At 33.0% G+C, this 21521-nt stretch overlaps 1 protein-coding gene across 1 annotated transcript in view; it reads left to right on the top strand.

Annotated features, from left to right (window-relative positions):
- Window positions 1-16016, top strand: part of LOC127699760 (uncharacterized) — an 80096-nt gene extending 64080 nt beyond the window's left edge. Inside the window, exons 2-3 of the mRNA XM_052203067.1 lie at window positions 1-769; window positions 7480-16016. Coding sequence (XP_052059027.1) covers window positions 1-761 — 761 coding nt within the window. The 3' untranslated portion in view covers window positions 762-769; window positions 7480-16016. The remainder of the gene's footprint in view (window positions 770-7479) is intronic.
- The last annotated feature ends 5505 nt before the right edge of the window (window positions 16017-21521 follow it).

Below are 21521 nucleotides of genomic sequence, written 5' to 3'. Positions count from 1 at the left end.
GAAATCCAGCTTACTGGCATGGATATCCTGATATTCTAATAGATAGAAGTACTGTTAAAGTTGATATAAATGAAAGTTGTTGTGAAACAGAAGAAACTCAAGAATATGAATGGCCAGAACCAGTTGCAAAGAAGCAAAGACTATTAGAACAGACAAATGGCGCAGGTGGAGAAGGATCCATTTTAACCCTAAAACCTGATATTTTTACTACATGTGTCGAGGTTAAAAAAGATCAATTCTTTAAAACTGAAAAAGCCTTAAGACAGTCATTTGCTCAGACTATAACAAATGCTTTTTATCAAGTAAAAGAGAAGCCAAAGCTCCAGAGTCTTTGTATTCCATCATTTTTAGCTTCAGATAATAAAGTAAGGATTATTATGTACAACTGTGAACAGGACAGGCTGTATATATCTGAAGATATGTATCTGTTTGATACTTTATGTGACCATGGCCTGAATGTTGGAACAATTGTCTCCATATGGCTGGCATTAAATTTTGAAAACTTTCAAAATGGGGTTGATGAAGAAGATCTTACAGCTATAGCACTAAAGAAGTCATCATTTCAAGAAAAAATGCCAGATACAGTACTGTCAGTCTACAAACATCAGTTGTACAGACCTCTGCCAAGGAAAAGAAAACAAACAGAGCAACCACCTCGTACTACTTTGGGTGTAAGACTTCTCAAATCTAAATATGCCAAAAATCTCCTAGAGAGGTTGGAAAGCTTAGACTCAAGATTTTTTAAAACACCTTGCAAGTAGTCCACCAGGTACGTTATCCAGACTGTGAGTTCCTTTTAACAGGATTAAAATTTTGTATCCAACCTTAATCAAGAAAAATCATAACTTCCTAGCTTTGATCAAGGTGTGAAAGGTACAAAATGTACTTAATAAGTAAGCTTAAGGATGTCATATTCTGTGTAATCAGAGTTGACAACATGTAGGTTTGTGATTTGAATAATCCATCTATGGTCAAGTATTAGCCACATATCAAATGCAAAAAAGGCTTAATTTTTATTTAAACTTTTCTTTAGAAATAACTCCAAATTAATTTAAAACTATCTAAAATTTGTGTTTTGTACGACAGTGAAATTTTTTGGTCCTACATGTGTATATGTGTATCTTCCCTGTCTGATGGTGGCCACAGCATCTGGATTAGTTGTTACCTAAGGATAATTTTCATCATTTGTTATTTAATTGTTATGCCCCATCCAAATAGCAGTGCTTGGGTAGAATAGGCACACTAGGTTTCCTTGCACTGGATCTGTAAAGGGGCTTTCATGCCTGTGGGGATATACAAATACACAGTCATGTGTCAATTGAATGCCTTACTTTTGGCACATTAGAGAACCCTGTATCAGATTTTGGCAATAGAGTACAGGCCTGGCGAAAGTTTAACAAAAGGAGTCAAATTGAAAGTTGTTTTGACATCTTGCTGTTGAATCATGATCCATCACTGGCAAATCTTGTCCCCTCCCCTTATGAAGCTCCTTTTCGTGGAAACAACTCAGATCAAATTTTTGCCCGTGCTTTTCTCCACATCTGTCCCTAATCAAACTTCATTCCTATCTGAAATACAATGTAGCTTGCTAATTATGTCTCCCGATCGACAATGTCGGGTGACATATTGCTTTTCCTCTGTTTCTTTTTCTGTATTTTTATTATTATACTTCCACCTATTTTGTCCGGCAGTTTTCTCAGAGACAATGGAACCAATCTAAATGATTGTTCACTGTAATGAGGAACACCAACTTTTGTGTTGCAGTAGAACTTTGGAACTAAAAAATGGCTGCCGTTACCGTGGAAACCGAAAAAAGGTGAAAAATTTAATTTTGGAGTTTGGTGAATAATTTGAGAATGCTTAAACTTAAAATCATTAGATTTTAATACATTGTAGGTGTCCACTATATACTGGTTTGGGATGATTTTGGCAATCATTGGAAAGTTCTACTATGTCATGTATGTTGCCATGGAAACTACACAAAAAATTTCAAAAATATCAAAATGCTCCAAATTTAATGAAACTTCACAGTAACGATGAGCAACATTTGCAGATGTGGAATTTGGCATTGGAATTTCCAAAATGGCTGCCGTTACCATGGAAACAATGCAAAAATTGTAAAAATGCTCCAAAAACCTTTAAGTAGCATTTCCTTTCTTAAAATGGTAGGTCAAATCCATTGAAACTTTGATGGTGTGTTCCTTCCCATGTACCAATGTGGCATCTGTCATTAAATTTTAGGAATGGTCTCTGTTACCATGGAAACCAGCAAAAATGTCAAAAAATTCAAAAATTTTAAAATGCTTTAAACTTAGTGAAACTTAATATGATCCTTAACTGGCAAGTCTAGATGAGACTTTTGACTTTGGAATTTCCAAAATGGCCACCGTTGCCATGGAAACTGCAAAAATGTCAAAAATTTTAAAATGATCAAAAATGCTCTAAATGGTTCTGAAAATTTACAGAAACATGCATATCCATGCATATATGTGCATTCCCTGTTTAAAATTTTCGAAATGGCTGACGCTTAGTGGCAATGGGGGAAGGGTGACATCCGCTATTGCTTTCAATGGCAATTCTAGTTTTTTTTCTTGCTTTTAAAAGCTTGTGAAAACCCAAAATGATCACTTGTAAAACAATTAAATTGCTTTTAAAAGCTTGTGAAAACCCAAAATGTTCACTTGTAAAACAGTTAAATTGTAGTTAATGCTCTTTTTACATAATAATCTTGCTTCATTGAGGTAGCGAGGAGTTAAAATTCGCTATAGCAAGAGGTCAGGGGTTCAGAACAAAATGTCGGTTGTTAAAGATCCACATGACATTGCATAAAACACATCAATAAATATATCCAGTTGTTTAAATATATTTTAAATTTATAAAAAAAGGAGTGTTGCCATCTGTATCATAAATTAATTTCCCCTTTTTCAAAAGTTCTCAATTGCAGGGATCTATAATTTCAAACACTTCAAGATAGCAAAAATTTTGTTTACACTGTATTTTATACTAAATGTTTATACATATACATTAAGATGAAAGATGTAGTCTGAATTTAATTTACAAATTAGTTGACCAGAACCATGCTAGTATGATAATGAAATAAAGGCAGCAGTAGCTAGCAATTCATAAAATTGAGAATGGAAATGGGGAATGTGTCAAAGAGACAACAACCTGACCATAGAACAGACAACAGCAGAAGGTCACCAACAGGTCTTCAATGCAGCGAGAAATTCCCGCACCCGGAGGCGTCCTTCAGCTGGCCCCTAAACAAATATATATACTAGTTCAGTGATAATGAACGCCATACTAAACTCCAAATTGTACACAAGAAACTAAAATTAAAAATAATACAAGACTAACAAAGGCTAGAGGCTCCTGACTTGGGACAGGCGCAAAAATGCGGCGGGGTTAAACATGTTTATGAGATCTCAACCCTCCCCCTATACCTCTAGCCAATGTAGAAAAGTAAACGCATAACAATACGCACATTAAAATTCAGTTCAAGAGATGTCCGAGTCTGATGTCAGAAGATGTAACCAAAGAAAATAAACAAAATGACAATAATACATAAATAACAACAGACTACTAGCAGTTAACTGACATGCCAGCTCCAGACTTCAATTAAACTGATTGAAAGATTATGTCTTCATCATATGAATATCAGGCACAATCCTTCCCGTTAGGGGTTTAGTATCATACCATCATAACATATATAAGAAGAACATAACCCGTGTCATGCCAACAACTGATTTTTATATGACCGCAAAAAAATTTTTGTGGTCGTATATTGGTATGACGTTGGCGTCGTCGTCGTCTGGCGTCGTCCGGCGTCGTCCGAAGACACATTGGTTTTCGCACTCTAACTTTAGTTTAAGTGAATGGATCTCTATGAAATTTTACCACAAGGTTCAATACCACAAAAGGAAGGTTGGGATTGATTTTGGGGGTTATGGTACTAACAGTAAAGGAATTAGGGGCCAAAAAGGGGCCAAAAATAAGCATTTTTGTAACTTCCAGACATAACTTGTGTGTTAGTGTATGGATCTCTCTGACATTGTACCACAAGGTTCCATATCACAAAAGGAATGCTGGGATTGATTTTGGGGGTAATTGCCTCAAGATTTTAGGAATTAGGGGCCAAAAAAGGGGCAAAAAACAAACATTTTTCTAGTTTCATGACAATAACTTGTGTGTAAGTGTATGGATCTTTCTGAAATTGTACTACAAGGTTCCATATCACAAAGGGAAAGCTGGAATTGAGTTTGGGGGTAATTGCCGAAACGTTTAGGAATAAGGGGCCAAAAAGGGGCCAAAAATAAGCATTTTTCTAGTTTCCAGACAATAACTTGTGTTCAAGTGTATGGATCTCTCTGAAATTGTACTGTGAGGTACCATACCACAAAGGGAAGGCTGGGATTGATGATGGGGGTAATTGCCTCAATATTTTAGGAATTAGGGGCAAAAAAGGGGCAAAAAACAAGCATTTTTCTAGTTTCAGGACAATAACTTGTGTGTAAGTGTATGGATCTTTCTGAAATTGTACTACAAGGTTCCATATCACAAAGGGAAAGCTGGGTTTGAGTTTGGGGGTAGTTGCTCTAAACGTTTAGGAATTTGGGGCCAAAAAGGGGCCTCAAAACACATTTTTCTAGTTTCCAGACAATAACTTGTGTTCAAGTGTATGGATCTCTCTGAAATTGTACTGCAAGGTACCATACCACAAAGGGAAGGCTGGGATTGAGTTTGGGGGTGATGAATCATAAGGGGGTTCAAAAAATTTGGGGGGGGGGGTTTTCTTTCTTTTTTTCCTTTTTTTTTTTCTTTTAAAATTTTCCATTTTAAGTTGGTTTTTTCTGATTTATATCTAAAAGCAAATAATAATGATATGGTAGGAGATACACACCAAACAGGATGTGTAAATTATTATATAATAAGTATTGTGCAATAGCAAGAAATTTTCAATTGCACAGTATTGCACAATAGCAAGAAATCTTCAATTGCACAGTATTGCGCAAAAGCAAGAAATCTTCAATTGCACAGTATTGCGCAATAGCAAGAAATATCCAATAGTACAATATTGCGCAATAGCAAGAAATTGTCAATTGTACAGTATTGCGCAATAGCAAGAAATATTTAATTGCACAGTATTGTGCAAAAGAAGATACTTCATATAAATTGCTTATTACTTGACCAATTTTAATGGGGTTTTATTCTTGAATTCTTGGGGTTCTTTAATATGCTGAATCTAACCGTGTATTTAGTTTTTGGATTTTGGGCTCCTTTTTAAATTGGTCCACATTGAGGTCCAAAGGGTCCAAAATTAAACTTTGTTTGATTTCATCAAAAATTGAATTATTGGGGTTCTTTGATATGCCGAATCTAACCGTGTATTTAGATTCTTAATTTTTGGTTCCGTTTTCAAATTGGTCTACATTAAGGTCCAAAGGGTCCAAAATTAAACTTAGTTTGATTTTAACAAAAAATGAGTTCTTAGGGTTCTTTGATATGCTGAATCTAAACATGTATTTAGATTTTTGATTATGGGCCCAGTTTTCAACTTGGTCCAAATCGGGGTCCAAAATTAAACTTTGTTTGATTTCAACAAAAATTGAATATATGGGGTTCTTTGATATGCTGAATCTAACCATGTATTTAGATTTTTGATTTTTTGGCCCCGTTATCAACTTTGTCCACATTGAGGTCAAAAGGGTCCAAAATTAAACTTTGTTTGATTTCATCAAAAATTGAATTCTTGGGGTTCTTTGATATGCTGAATCTAACCATGTATTTAGATTTTGGATATTGGACCATAATAGGTGAATGTCCAATTTAAAATTTTTAAGTTCTTAGACCACATTCATTCTGTGTTAGAAACCTATGCTGTGTCAAATATTTAATCACAATCCAAATGCAAAGCTGTATCAAGCTTGAATGTTGTGTCCATACTTGCCCCAACTGTTCAGGGTTCGACCTCTGCGGTCGTATCAAGCTGCGCCCTGCGGAGCATTTTATTAAATAAATGTGTTTAGTTCCGATGCAAAGACCCTATAAGTGAATCAATATTAACGCCAAAATATGCAATCTTTAATGACCTGACAACAGTATCGTAACTATATCCCTTCTTAATAAGTCTATTTAAAGGTTTTGTTAGCTTCAGAGGTGAATACTGACATTTTTGTGCTTTATAAAGAATATTTCCATAAAAAATTGGATGTGAAATACCTGAACGTATAAGAAGTCTGCATGTTGAGCTATATTTACGAATGATGTCCTTATACTGATGATAAAATTTAGTAAATGTTTTGACTAGTTTGTGATATCGAAAACCCTGGTGTAATAATTTTTCAGTAATACATAAATTTCTCTCGTTAAAATCTAAAACATTGTTACATACACGAGCGAATCGAACAAGTTGAGATATATAAACATGCACCGTAAGGGAACGTCACCATCTAAAAATGGATAATTAACGATAGGAAATGAAAAATCATCTCTTTTATCATATATTTTAGTATTAAGCTTTCCGTTAATGATATAGATATCAAGATCGAGGAAAGGGCAGTGGTCATTGTTAGTATTAGCTTTATTTAAAGTAAGTTCAACAGGATAAATTTCTTCAGTATACACACTGAAGTCGTCATTATTGAGAGCCAAAATATCATCCAAATATCTAAAAGTATTATTGCATTTGTGTATCAGATGTTGTTTCGATGGGTCTTTGCTGATTTTTGTCATAAATTGTAACTCATAGCAATACAAAAAAAGGTCCGCAATAAGTGGTGCACAGTTAGTCCCCATTGGAATTCCGATAACCTGACGATATACGGAATCTCCAAAGCGAACAAAAATGTTATCTAGTAAAAATTCAAGGGCATATATAGTATCAAAGCATGTCCAATTGACATAGTTTTTTTGTTTATTGCTACTAAAAAATGACCTAAAAGAGTTTGAACATATATATTCACATTCTGACTTTTTAAATGCCCATTTAATTAGGTGTGTGAATTTTTTCTTAATGAGAATGTGTCTGTATTTTTATGCCCCCCAAGACAAATGTTGAGGGCATATTAATTTACCCCTGTCCATCCGGATTAGGATAAAGTGTTTGTCCAGCTATCTCCTCCTACATTTTCGGAGGTACAACATTAATATTTTGTAGGTTGTTCATACATATAATGAAGGTATGCATGGCTACAGGATTTTGATTTTTTATACGACGGCAAAAAATTTGCGGTCGTATTATGGTATTTTCACATTTTATAAGAAAGATTGAGCTAGGGCCTTTGTGTACTCAGATATTTTCTTCTTTTATTTATATGTGCTTTTGATATTTGTCACTGGGTGTAAGGCAACCAACTATCAATCAATTTATCATTTATACAAGAACAAACTAAATTATGGATTGTACATTTGTATGTAAAGATTGGTGCCATCAAGCATATTTTTCTTGATCAGTATAAAATAAAAATTCTTTATTTTTAGGTGATATTCACCCTTTTAGAAATGTCAAGGAAGCATTTAGAAAAGTTGAAAAACAACCAAGAGCTTGATGATCATGATGAAGCTACTATTTATTATTCACCACCTTATGATATTCTCTGTGAAGAATCTTGAGGTATCTTGATAGAAAATTTTATGAGACTTAATAATATAAATATATAAATGATATTGTACAAAGTATTTTACACAAAATCTTTTTAAGATCACCTGGTATAACAGACCATGTCAGGTTTTGCCATCAATTGGCATCCATTAATGTTGTTTATCTGTGTGACTGTCCAAAATTTCTCTGAGAATACTGGGCCAAACTATATCAAACTTATACCTGAATGTTTCCTAGTGAATCTAGTAAAAAACTGTATATTGGGATTTGATCAATCAAACATGGCTGCTGTTAATAAAAATAGGGGTAAAATGCTGTTTTTGAATTGAATAATATTTTAAATATAAAAGCAGTAAGAGAAAAATTGACAAGTATAGAATTGTCACCAGGTCAAAGTCTATATACCTTCTGGAATTTTTAGAAAAATGGACAACCTGTTTTAGAGATACATGTATTGCCCCCAAAATGTACAATTTTACCAAATCTCACAGTTTTTGGCTTACACTTGAAAAATTAAAACTGTAAGAGCAAAACTGACCAAGGGTTACAATGATCAGCAGGTCAAGGTCTATTTAATATGGATTTTCATTTTCAGTAGATCAATTATAAAGGATCAATAAGATGAATGAATTTCAGAGAAAAGACAAAAAAATATTGTGTTTAAAAAAGCAGGTAGGGTTTATTTGACCCGAAAATCAGTGCCATAATCAACTTATATTATTCTTAAGTAAATTTTAATATCAGTTATCAGTTATTTGCCGTAAATGATAAACATGTTGTATTTATTTAATCTGTGTATTTACTGTAATCAAATTATTTGTTTATTAGCAATTGTATTGCTATTCAACAGTATAAGGTATTAAAAAAATGGGCTGGATCATAACACCAAATCTTATTTGGCAATTGTCTCAAAACTGTGATACTGTGGATTCATTTATTTTCGTGGGTACCAATTTTCGTGGTTTCAGGAAAAGTTGCAGTTTCGTGGATATTTAATTTCATTGTTTTGGTAAAGACTGCATACATTCCTTTAGAAAATTTGTAATTCGTTGAACATTTGAATTTGTGGTTCCTCTGTACCCACGAAATCCACGAAAATTGGTATCCAATGAATATTAATAAATTCACAGTATATAGATATAAATAGTAAAAAGTAAAACAATCGTTGATACAAGCCCTACAAAAATACGAGATAAGATTTACAAATAGGCAAACATAACTTATTACATAAGAGTGAAAATGAATATCAAAATGATTTTATGTCCTACAGTAAGGGGGAGGGGGTGTAAAGTGCTTCCTTATTAAAAGGCATCTCATTTTCCCCCTAAAAATTCAAATGTGTTTTATAAGAATGTCATGAAAACAATTGCCTTTAACTTGAATAAATAGCTACCTGCCCATGCTACTGTATTGTATGCCCTGAATGTTGTAATCAATCATTTCAAGGGCAATAAAGCATGTACAAAGTACATGTATCTATGATGAGTTTATTTGCATTCCTCCAAACTAAATGTATCATATCTTGATTGATGTCATTAACCCAAAGCCTAAAAATTGCTTAATTCATAGACCAATACATTTTTGATATGATAATTCTGAAAGGTCAGACACTAGGAACAGTCATGTACCTAAATGAAGACAAATGGATTGTTCAAAAAAATATCTTAATGATTTTTGACTACCTGTTGCATAAGTTTTTCTAAGGGTTTTTCAAAATCTTTTCAGGAACATAAATGTCGTTTTGACCAATAATTAATTTATGTTTATATAAAAATATGCAACAACAAAGGTCTAAAACCAAACAATCCTTGTCAACAGATTTTTTAATCCCCTACTGACAAAGTGGAAGGGGACCCCAGACTTGACCTCCGTCCATCCATCGATCAGTCTGTCTGTCCATCCGTCAGTCCTGCAAATCAGTTTTCCACACTTTTTTTTCATGCTTGAAGATAATGATTTGATATTTGGTGTATTGTTTTATCATTACAAGTTACAGATCAAGTTTGAAAATATGATCCGATCCGATGATTTTGTGCAGAGTTATGGTCCTTTGACTTAGAAAATTCAGTAAATTAATCAGTTTTCCGCACATTTTTTTGTCATTCTTGAAGATATTGATTTGACAATTGGTATATAGTTTTATCATGACAAGTTACAGTTCAAGTTTGCATTTTGTTCCGGTACAATGATTTTGTGCAGAGTTATTGTCCTTGGACTTAGAAAATTCACTAAAATAATCAATTTTCCGCACTTTACTTCGTCATGCTTGAAGATATTGATTTGATATTTGTTATATAGATTACACTGTGACAAGTTATAGATCAAGTTAGAATTTTGTTCCAATACAATGAATTTTTAACCGGTAGGGTTCTATGTATTGCCATTCAATACTCACAGAATACTTGTTTTAATTGAAAACCAGAAATTGGTCAGCAATGTATTATGGCTTATGACTCAGTAAAATATTAATGAATTGGCCTGTCAACTCTTTTTTGTTTATCTAACTTAAATGTATGATATCTGTGTAAATGGATTTGGTTCTGTTAAAAAGATTCATAAAAGTGTGTTTAAATATATTAATTTGTAAACATGTGCAAATACTTAACATTGTTGTATGCATCACATATCTTTTATCCATTATCAATGCATAATCATATAATTGGTATGACATGAAACAAGGACAGTTTATATTGCATTTTACCAATGTATCATTAGAAACTATATTATGTTACATTTTTATTGTATCTACTTTATTGTGTTTTGTTGTTATTATATTCAGTCAGGGGACTTATTTAAGTAGCAAATTCGAAGTTTTGTCACAAATTGTGATTTTGTAGTTTTACCAAAATTTTAAACACATAGATTTAGATAATATCTTGCCTTTGATGCAATCATTTAGCTGTAAATTCTATTTTAGTTGAAAAAATGCTATAATAAAGGCTTTACATAATGACCTGATACTTTCTTAACACATTTTTCCCAGCAGTGGGAGTATTTTTACTGTAAAATTCAAGGTTTCATCTTACAGATTATGTAATAAAATTCTACTGTTCGCCGATCAACATGATCAAAATTTCACTGTTCGGGGGTGTTGAAATTAGTGGGGGTTATTAAAATAATGATACTTAAAGAAGTGATTTTTTTGGAAGGAAATTGAGGTATGATACTTAAACAAGTGATTTTTATGTCATTATCTCAAATTTAGTACAAGGTCATCACCTGACATAACCGGTCATCCTATCAATACAGATGTTGGTTCTGATAATTTTAGCAACATAATTAGTCCCTGGATCTTTAGTATTGTATATTTAAAGCTACAATGAAATTAAATCACTTAGTCTAGTGATTATTTGTACTACTTAAATAGGTGATTATTAAAGAAAGACAACTCTTACTTCCAACCTTTGTGGACATAATGTTTCTTGAATCAGTGATTTAGAAAATCACTCATTTAAGTAAGTCCCCTGACTAATATTCATATTGTTATATTAAAATGTCTATATATACAAATTAGTGGCAATTATTATACACATTAATGTATTAGTAATTTAAGAAAGTTGTAACATTTTCATTTTAACTGTTTGACTGTGGTTTACTGCTTATAAGCCTCTAGTGCCCAAAGACTAGTCAGTGGTGCCGATTGGAATCTCTTTTTCTGTCTGTCCATCTGCACTTCTGTGAAGTACGCTATATATATCAAGATTGCCTCAACAATTTTCTTTTTTTGACCCCAGGGAACGTCTTGTGTTGGAAATAGAAATACTGGGCGTCCTTCTGTCCGTCTGGCCTTGTAAGGCCTCTCACTGTACAGTTCTTGCTAGATTTTTATGAAAATAAGTGCACAGCAATTTTTTTTAAAAGAGTTTTGCCCCTTGGAAACATTAATGTTATGAAAAATTGCATTGTTAGTGCTCTCATGTGTTAAAATCTTGTCAAATTTTTATGACATTTATATCATAGGTTTATATGAGTAATGTCGTGGACCAGTTCAGAAAATAGTGTCCATCAACTATTATTAGTCCCCTACCGACGAAGTCGAAGGGGACCTTAGGTTTGCACTCCATCCTTTTGTCTGTCTGTCTGTCTGTCCATGCGTCAGTCTGTCAAATCAGTTTTCCACACTTGTTTTCTTCGTGCTTAAAGATATTGATTTGATATTTGGTGTATTGTTTTATCGTGACAAGTTACAAATCAAGTTCGAATTTTGTTCCGGTCTGACGATTTTGTGCAGAGTTATGGTCCTTGAACTTAGAAAATTCACTCAAATAATCAGTTTTCTGCACTTTTTTTGTGTCATGCTTGAAGATATTGATTTGATAATTGGTATAAGGTTTTATCATGACAAGTTACAGATCAAGTTCGAATTTTGGTCCGGTCTAATGATTTTGTGCAGAGTTGTGGCCCTAAGACTTAGAAAATTCACTCAAATAATCAGTTTTCCTCATTTTTTTCGTCATGCTTGAAGATATTATTTGATAATTGGTATATAGTTTTATCATGACAAGTTACAGATCAAGTTCGAATTTTGACCCGGTCTGATGATTTTGTGCAAAGTTATGGTCCTTGGACTTAGAAAATTCACTCGAATAATCAATTTTCCACAATTTTTTTTCATCATGCTTGAAGATATTGACTTGATATTTGTTATATAGTTTACACCAGGACAAGTTATAGATCAAGTTAGCATTTTGTTCCATTACAATGAATATTTAACCAGTAGGGGACTATGTTTTGCAGGGCAATACTCACTGAATGCTTGTTGAAAGAGTTATGCCCCTTAGAACATTAGTTGTATGGAAAACTGAATTGTTATTACTCATATGTGGACATTTCTTGCCAGATTTTTTATGAAATTTATATTACAGGTTTATATCATCATTTTTTTTTGACGAGTTTGAAAATCAGGGCTGAACAATTATGGCAAAGCCACAAGATCTTATATCTACCAAAAAAGTTTTTCTCAGTCCAAGAAAAATTGGTAACCACAAAAATATGAATCCACTGAATTATCAAAAACTCATACTGAAATAATTCCTGGTGTCAATATTTATGAACATTTATACCCAATCAACATGTATTTCTTTGTTTATGTCAGTATTCATTATTATATCCCATGCAACAAAGTTGCGTATGGTGTAGTGTTTTTAACCAATCTGTCCATCAATACATCTATCTGTCAGTCCCGTCCTTCTTGTCACATCTCTTCGAAACCACACAGCAGAATTTCATGAAACTTTGTAGATAGTAAGGACATTCTATCTAGATGTGTATATCAACAGGAAATTATGATTCAGTTTTCTTTAATTTGCTTCTGTGCTGCACACTAAGTTGTGTTTGCTTGTTTGTGAGATCGACAATGTAATCAATTCTAGCTTTCTTTGTGTCTAATAAGATGATTGCTTACTAAAACATGCGGATTATAACTTAGCAATGCTTGTTAAACTTTCTTGACCCAGTTTTATATTTATTGGAGCTTCAACAAAATTTATGAATTCTCTATAAAATTGTCAATCTGAGTAAGTACACACTCAAATAATTTATTTGTTAAATAGTTACTTCTCTTTTTTAGCTCACCTGACCGAAATGGACAAATGAGCTTTTTTCATCACTCAGTGTCTGTCGTCCCCCATGGTCCGTTGTTAACTTTTACAAAAACTTGGCCACAATCATCATTGAGTTATCTAGATTAAAAAATGTATCCCATTACCCTGCATGCCAACCAACATGGCCGCCATGGCTAAAACTAGAACATAGCGGTAAAATGTAGATTTTGGCTTATATCTTTGAAACCAAAGCATTTAGAGCAAATTTGACAGGGTTAAAATTATTCATCAGGTCAAAATCTACCTGCCTGAAATTTTCAGACAAATCAGACAACCCTTTGTGGGGTTGCTGCACCTGAATTGGAAATTTTAAGAAAATTTTGCAGTTTTTGTTGAGCCTGCGACTTTTGTCGCAGAAAGCTTGACATAGGGATAGTGATCCGGCGGTGGCGTTAGCTAACTTCTTAAAAGCTTTATATTTTAGAAGGTGGAAGACCTGGATGCTTCATACTTTGTATATAGATGCCTTATGTTACGAAGTTTCCATCTGTCACATGTCCATTGTCCTTGACCTCATTTTCATGGTTCAGTGACTAAAGATTTTTTGTAATGTTAATTTCTCTCTTATTATGAGTTATAGGATAACTATATTTGGTATGTGCGTACCTTGCAAGGTCTTCATGCCCGTCAGACAGTTTTCACTTGACCTCAACCTCGTTTCATGGATCAGTGAACAAGGTTAAGTTTTGGTGGTCAAGTCCATATCTCAGATACTAGAAGCAATAGGTCTAGCATATTTGGTGTATGGAAGGACTGTAAGGTGTACATGTCCAACTGGCAGGTGTTATCTGACCTTGACCTCATTTTCATGGTTCAGTGGTTATAGTTAAGTCTTTGTGTTTTGGTCTGTGTTTCTTATACTGTATGCAATAGGTCTACTATATTTGGTGCATGGAATGATTGTAAGGTGTACATGTCTAGCTGGCAGGTGTCTTCTGATCTTTACCTCATTTTCATGGTTCAGTGGTCAAAGTTAAGTTTTTGAGTTTTGGTCTTTTTTTCTAATACTATATGCAATAGGTCATCTATATTTGGTGTATGGAAATATTTTATGATGTACATGTCAGTCTTGCAGGTTTTATTTGACCTTGACCTCATTTTCACAGTTCATTGCTCAGTGTTAAGATTTTGTGTTTTGGTCTGTTTTTCTAATGCTATAAGCAATAGTTCAACTATATTTGTTGTATGAAAGGATTGCAAGCTGTACATGTCTGCCTGGCATGGTTCATCTGACCTTGACCTCATTTTCATGGTTCATTGGTCAATGTTTAGTTTTCTTGTTAAGTCTGTATCTTAGAAACTATAAACAATAGGTCAACTATATTTAGTGTATTGAATGATTGTAAGGTGTACATGTATTTCTTGTTTGGTTTATATGACCTTGACCTCATTTTCTTGGATCATGTTAAGTGTATGTGATAGTTGTAGAAAAGCTTTATATTTAGGACTACCAACATAATATCAATGATTAGTAAAGAAGGCGAGACATTTCAGCGTGTGCACTTTTGTTGGTTATTTTATTTAAATTATTATAGATAGAGATAAACTGTAAACAGCAATAAAGTACAACAAAGTAAGATCTACAAAATGGTCAATTGACCCCTTAAGGAGTTATTGCCCTTTATAGTCAATTTTTAACAATTTTTATAAAGTTTTGTAATCTTTTACAAAAATCTTCTCCTGAAACTACTGAGACAAATTTAACCAAACTTGGCCACAATTATCATTAGAGTATTTGAAAAAAAATGTGTCTGATGACCTCGTCTACCAACCAATATGGCAGACATGGCTAAAAATAGAACATAAGGGTAAAATGCAAGTGTTGTCTGTAATTTTTTGAACCATTATAAATAGAGAAAATCTGAAATGAGCAAAAATTTTCAGAATAATGAGTTTACCAATTGTCCATATATGTCAAAACTGTTAGGCAAATTTCTTATAGGAGTTATTGCCCATAAATGAATTTTTCATTTTTGCCTATTTATAATATAAAAAAAAACTATGATATTTAGAAGAGAAACATTTTTTCCGTTATGCTTTATATGATTTAAATTATAGTAGATAAATAAACACTTTAAATCACAAAAATTACCAGCAAGGCAAGATCTATTAAAAAGTCAAATGTTGCCGATGTTGTTAGTAGACTGTCACTTTTCATAGGAGTGATTGCACTTAAATGAGGATTTTTTTTACCCTCTTTTGAGTTTTGAGCAAAAACTGAAGAAGATAGAGAGTAACTAAGCAGACTGAAAGATCAGTAATACAAGATAAACAAAATAGAGATTTTTGTCATGAAGTGTCAATGTTGGAGAGTGTCCTTTGTTTGATATGCACAAGGTGAGCGACACCAGCTCTTTAGAGCCTCTAGTTTTAAATTAGTATATTACGGGTGAAATATTGTGTAAATTTAAAAAAAACAAGCTTGAACTTTTATCTTCTAGCTAAAGATATATAATCAATTTGAATGATTTGTTGAAATTTGTACATATATTTTATTGATTGAATCTAACTTATCTTATTTTTAAAGGCTTTTTACATTTATTAATTGATATATATAGTCACCATCATTTTAAAACATTCAAGACATTACCAATTTAATCTTGATCAATTATTATAAAAAAATTATTAAATGTTTGTATATATTAATTGCAGTATGTGAATTTTTCAATAATACTGCATTTTACAATTATTTATTTACATGACTGGATGTACATCTCACCAATCTGCATTATTATTCTATTTTAATTTTTTTATATTGAATGTTCATTCACTTTTGTATATATGTATATATATAATAAAGTATATGTGTAGAATTTGTAGTTTTTCATTATTATTAAAAATTGTGTGTGTAATTGCTAACTCAGAGTACACTTGCATGTTGCTGTCGAACACACACGTTAATAATCATGAGCTTACAATTTGTGAACAGATTTGAAAATGCTCCATTTTTCAAAAGTTGCTAATAAATCTATATGAATAGACACCTTAATTGTTACATAGTATTTAGGGGAAATTTTCAAACATGGTTTTCAAAAAGTTGTATCTGTGTTGTTGAAATCTTTAAGCTTGGTTTAATTGGTTATTATGGTGTAGTTAGTTAGTTCTATGACGTTTGATAGTCTATCTATTGAAACACATTTGGTATACTTGATTTTTGTTGTATTCATGGTGAAGTAAGATAGTACATTGATATTGGATGGTCTTATCTATTGAAACATGTTTGTTATAATTGGTTGTATTTGTGTAGTAAGATAGTACTATGATGTTAGATGGTCTATCTATATATTGAAACATCCTTTGTGTAACTGGTTGTAATGGTGTACTAAGATAGTACTATGATGTAAGATGGTCTATCAATTGACACATGCTTGGTATAATTGGTTGTAATGGTGTAGTAATATAGTACTATGGTGATTTTTCGATGGAAACCAAATTTGTTGGTAAAGGGAAACCACCCTATGTCAAATGTTCAACAAAAATAAACAATTTTCTATAATTGGAAGGTATACATAATCTGTCAAAATGACGAAATCAAATTAAGTTGTCCTTAATCCACGAAGATTGGTACCCAAGAAAATAATTGAATTCTCAGTATCTATTGAAACATTCTTTGTATAATTATGGTGTGGTAAGATATCACCATGATGTTAAAAGGTCTAACTTGGTAAAATTGGTTGTAATAATGTAGTGAGATAGTACTATGATATGATGTTAGATGGTCTACCTGATTGAATTATACCAAGGATGTTCAATAGATAGACCATCTAAATAAACTAATCATAGATACCAGGATTGAAATTTCATATTTGCGCCAGACGCGCGTTTCGTCTACAAAACACTCATCAGTAAAGCTCGAATAAAAAAATGTTAAAAGGTCAAATAAAGTACGAAGTTGAAGAGCATTGAGGACCAAAAAATTCCATCAATATTCATCAAAGTTAGGTGTATGTAAGTTGCATTGGTCTGTACTTGAGGTACAGTTGATGTGTACGTCGAAAGTTTGGATGGGAATACAGATCAATATTCATCAGAGTTGGGTGTATGAAGAATGAAATGGTCTATACTTCTGGTTGCATTGGTCTGTACTTGAGGTGCAGTTGATGTGTACCTCAGGTAGACAAACCCTGTCGAAAGTTTTGATGGTAATACACATCAATATTCATCAGTGTTGGGTGTATGTAAGTTGCATTGGTCTGCACTTGAGGTGCAGTTGATGTGTACCTCAAGTAGACAAAGCTGTCGAAAGTGTTGATGGTAATGCACATCAATATTATCCAAGTGAGGTTTATCTAGATTGAAATGATCTGTACTTGAGGTGCAGTTGATGTGATCCTCAGGTAGAAAATCCTGTCGAAAGTTTGGATGGGAATACAGATCAATATTCATCAGAGTTGGGTGTATGTAAGTTGCATTGGTCTGTACTTGAGGTGCAGTTGATGTGTACCTCAAGTTGACAAAGCTGTCGAAAGTGTTGATGGTAATGCACATCAATATACATCCAAGTGAGGTTTATGTAAGTTGCATTTGTCTGTACTCGAGGTGCAGGTCTTGTGAACCTCAAGTAGACAAAGCTGTAGAAAGTTTTGATTATAAAACACATCAATATTCATCAAAGTAAGTTTTATCTAGATTGAAATGATCTGCACTTGAGGGGCAGTTGATGTGTACCTGGAACGTGAAGCCTGGCAAAAAAATCATTGGTCAGATGACAGTAGGTTTCTGTTACGACCAGTAGACGGCAGAATACGATTTTGGACGACTGTATATATACACTCAAACCAGATGAACATACATGTGTATTTTCCTCACAACTTTCGACAGACTTTGTCTACTTAATAAACACATTAACTGTACCTTAAGTACAAACTTTGGTTACATCTACTCAATCGACACAAATTTTGACTTTGGTTACTTATGGTCACCTAGCACATATTTGCTTCCTTTGTTCTCTTTACACAAATGTTGACTTTAGTTACCTTTGTTTTCTATAGACATATATTATTACCCATGCTCACCTAACATAAAATGTGCATTGTGTTACCTCTGGTCACCATACACAGATATTTAATCTGGTTACCTCTGGTCGCCTTGCAAGGATATTGACTATGTTTACCTCTGATAATCTTACACATTTACTTACTTTGGTTACCTCAAGTCCTCTTACACAGATAATCACTTTGGTAACTTCTGTTCAACTTGCAATGATATACCCTGTGTTAACCTCCGGTCACCTTGCAATGATACTCTGGTCACATTACACAATTATTCAATTTTGTTACCTCTGATCAACTTGCACATATATTGGCAATGGTTACCACTTGTCATCTAACAAGTATACTGACGTTGGTTACCTCTGGTCACTTGTACACATATTGACTATGTTTATATCTGGTCAGCTCACAATGATGTTCTTGTCACATTACACAGATATTCAATTTGGATACCTCTGGTTAACTTACACAAATATTCACTTTGGTTACCTCTTTTCACCTTGTACTGATATTGACTTTGTTTCCCCCGGTCATCTTACAACAATGTTCTGGTTCCTTTTAGACAGATATGACTAGGTTAACCTCTGGTCACCACATTTACAAATACCCAATATCACCTAGCACAGGTATTGATTTCTTTACCCCTGATCACCATACACAGATAGTGACTATGGAAAGCTAAAACTGTAAATATTTTTAAGTAAATGCATACAATGGACAATTATACCAGTTATAGTTGTCGAGATAGTAAGATGAAGTTTACTGGATGTTTTCTATCATACAAATTTAAGATAAAAAGATGAAAATAAAATAAACACAGTCTTTATCTGTTTTTGGTTTTAAAGTATTTTTCTTGGACAAAACATTGTAAGGCGTCGCATGGTTCCAAATTATATGCGAATAAATTCCAAAATAATTTTTTAATGGCGGTATACTATATAGGTCATTGGAACATGCAATATTTTCGTTTCTGTATGCAGCTTGACTAGAAAAGTTCATAAAAAAATATCAACAAAATCAATAAATATTCAGCAAAAATTTAACAATTTCGTAAAAACGTTTACAAGTCCCTAGGCAAACGGACTTTGATCCGAGAATTAACCATTAAATGCAAATGGACCAAGGAAAAACGAACATTGAAGTATAAAATTTCGATACAACCTGGGAACAGTATATCCAATATACATGTTCCTGATACAACCTTATCTAATCATGGATAATAAATCTTGCAACAACGTATATTATCATTTTTGTAAAAGCAGTTTCCCTTCATTCTAACCTCAACAGACATAATTTTTAGTCCGTTAAACTTAAACAAAGACGTTTTTTTTAATTGAAATTTCCGTTACGATAAGCAGGCTGATGTGCCGAACTTCTATCTCGTTAGTTAAATGAAAAAAAAAGTTATATGCGTGTAGGATGTTATGCCATTTAGATTCAAAATTGTAAGAGCTAAGTATTAAATAGGGCAGGGCATCCGCTCAAATATAGATCAGATATAAAGAAATGTTCGTTCAAGACCTGACGACATGTTATAACCTTTAACAACGGCTACGAATTTAGGACACGGTCCCCAAACCAAAGCAAAGATTACGACAGGTTAGTGTTGCTTCTATCAACCGAACAACATGTTGGTATTTTGGGGCATTTGCCCTAAAATAATCAGCTGCATGGAGATAAAAACGTTTTCATAGAAATATACTTGAATTTGCATCGGATTTCAAGTTTTACATCAGGCGTTGCTTTATACGAATATCTTTTGTGTATAATTTTGGGGCTGGAGCCCCAAATTTATACAAGCTTGTCCTTAACATAATTTTTAATATTATCATAATGCATTCAAGTGAAGTAGGAAAAAGAGAATGAAATATATTTTCTCTTTTTCATACAGACATCGTTCTTTTCGCAATCACAGGTGTTGTGAAATCGTCGTATTATTATTATGTGCTATATGAGGTCAAAGGACCCCGTTCAAACCTGAGGTAGATGAGTTGAAATTCATTGTATTTAACTTACAATTGTTCAACGGGAACAGACCCGTCTTAGTTAGGCTTCAGTGCGTAAAGTATACATTAAACTATTTGACACACATCGGTGTTTTTTTTATGCATGACATTTGCAAATAAGAGTAAGTAAACACGAAGCTAGATATATAAATGGCCAGTTCATTTTCCTACAATAAACAGAATTTGTTGTTTAAACATTTTTTTATATAAATGACAGTTAACTTCTGACTTAAAAAAAACTGTTTGTGGAAGAGAATTTCAAGGCCGACAACCCAATATAATAAACTTTTAGTTTGTCTGAGAAGAGTACGATTAGACACTCCAAAATTTATTTGGTTTTGTTCGAAATTGTTTCCTTAAACTAGCAAGCTATATTCTTATTCATATCCTTTTATCCTTCTGAATTCACAAATATTTCATGAGTATCTTAGCATTTGAACATGTTTAATTTGATTTTCTCTCCGAGAGATATTTTTTTGATATTGTATGATAAAACCTTAACGAAAATTAAAAAAAAACATAAGTGTCTCTGCGATGCGGTATAGTGGAAGATAATTTAAAGTTATATTATAGTTGTTTATTTTTTTAGCGAATGATCCGAAAAGTCAAAAATTTATTTCACAGTAACTTAGATATATAGACACATCTCAAATCTTGTTGAAAGTTTTGATGGTAATACACATCAATATTCATCAGAGTTGGGTGTATGTATATTGAATTGGTGTGCACTTGAGGTACAGTTGATGTGTACCTCAAGTAGACAAAGCTGTCGAAATTTTTTTGTTGGTTATACACATCAATATTCATCAAAGTTGATGTATGTAGATTGAAATGGTCTATACTTCAGGTGCAGTTGATGTGTACTTCAGGTAGACAAATCTTGTCGAAAGTTTTGATGGTAATACACATCAATATTTAACAAAAATGGGTGTATGTATATTGCAATGGTCTGTACTTGAGGTTTAGTTGATTTGTACCTCAAGTTGACACAGCTGTCGAGAGTTTTGATGGTAAAACACATTAATATTCATCAAAGTGAGGTGCATGTAGATTGAATTGGTCTGTACTTGAGATACAGTTGATGTGTACCTCAGGAAGACAAAGTCTGTCGAAAGTTTTGATGGTAATACACATCAATATTCATCAAAGTTAGGTGTATGTATATTGAATTGGTCTGTACGTGAGGTGCAGTTGTTGTGTACCTCAGGAAGACAAAGTCTGTCGAAAGTTTTGATGGTAATACACGTCAATATTCATCAAAGTTAGGTGTATGTATATTGAATTGGTCTGTCCTTGAGGTGCAGTTGTTGTCTACCTCAAG

Source organism: Mytilus californianus, unplaced genomic scaffold, assembly GCF_021869535.1.
Source record: "Mytilus californianus isolate M0D057914Y unplaced genomic scaffold, xbMytCali1.0.p SCAF_40, whole genome shotgun sequence".
NCBI classification, from domain to species: Eukaryota; Metazoa; Mollusca; class Bivalvia; order Mytilida; family Mytilidae; genus Mytilus; species Mytilus californianus.
Note: the sequence above shows the minus strand (reverse complement) of the source record. Positions and strands in the feature narration are given on the sequence as shown.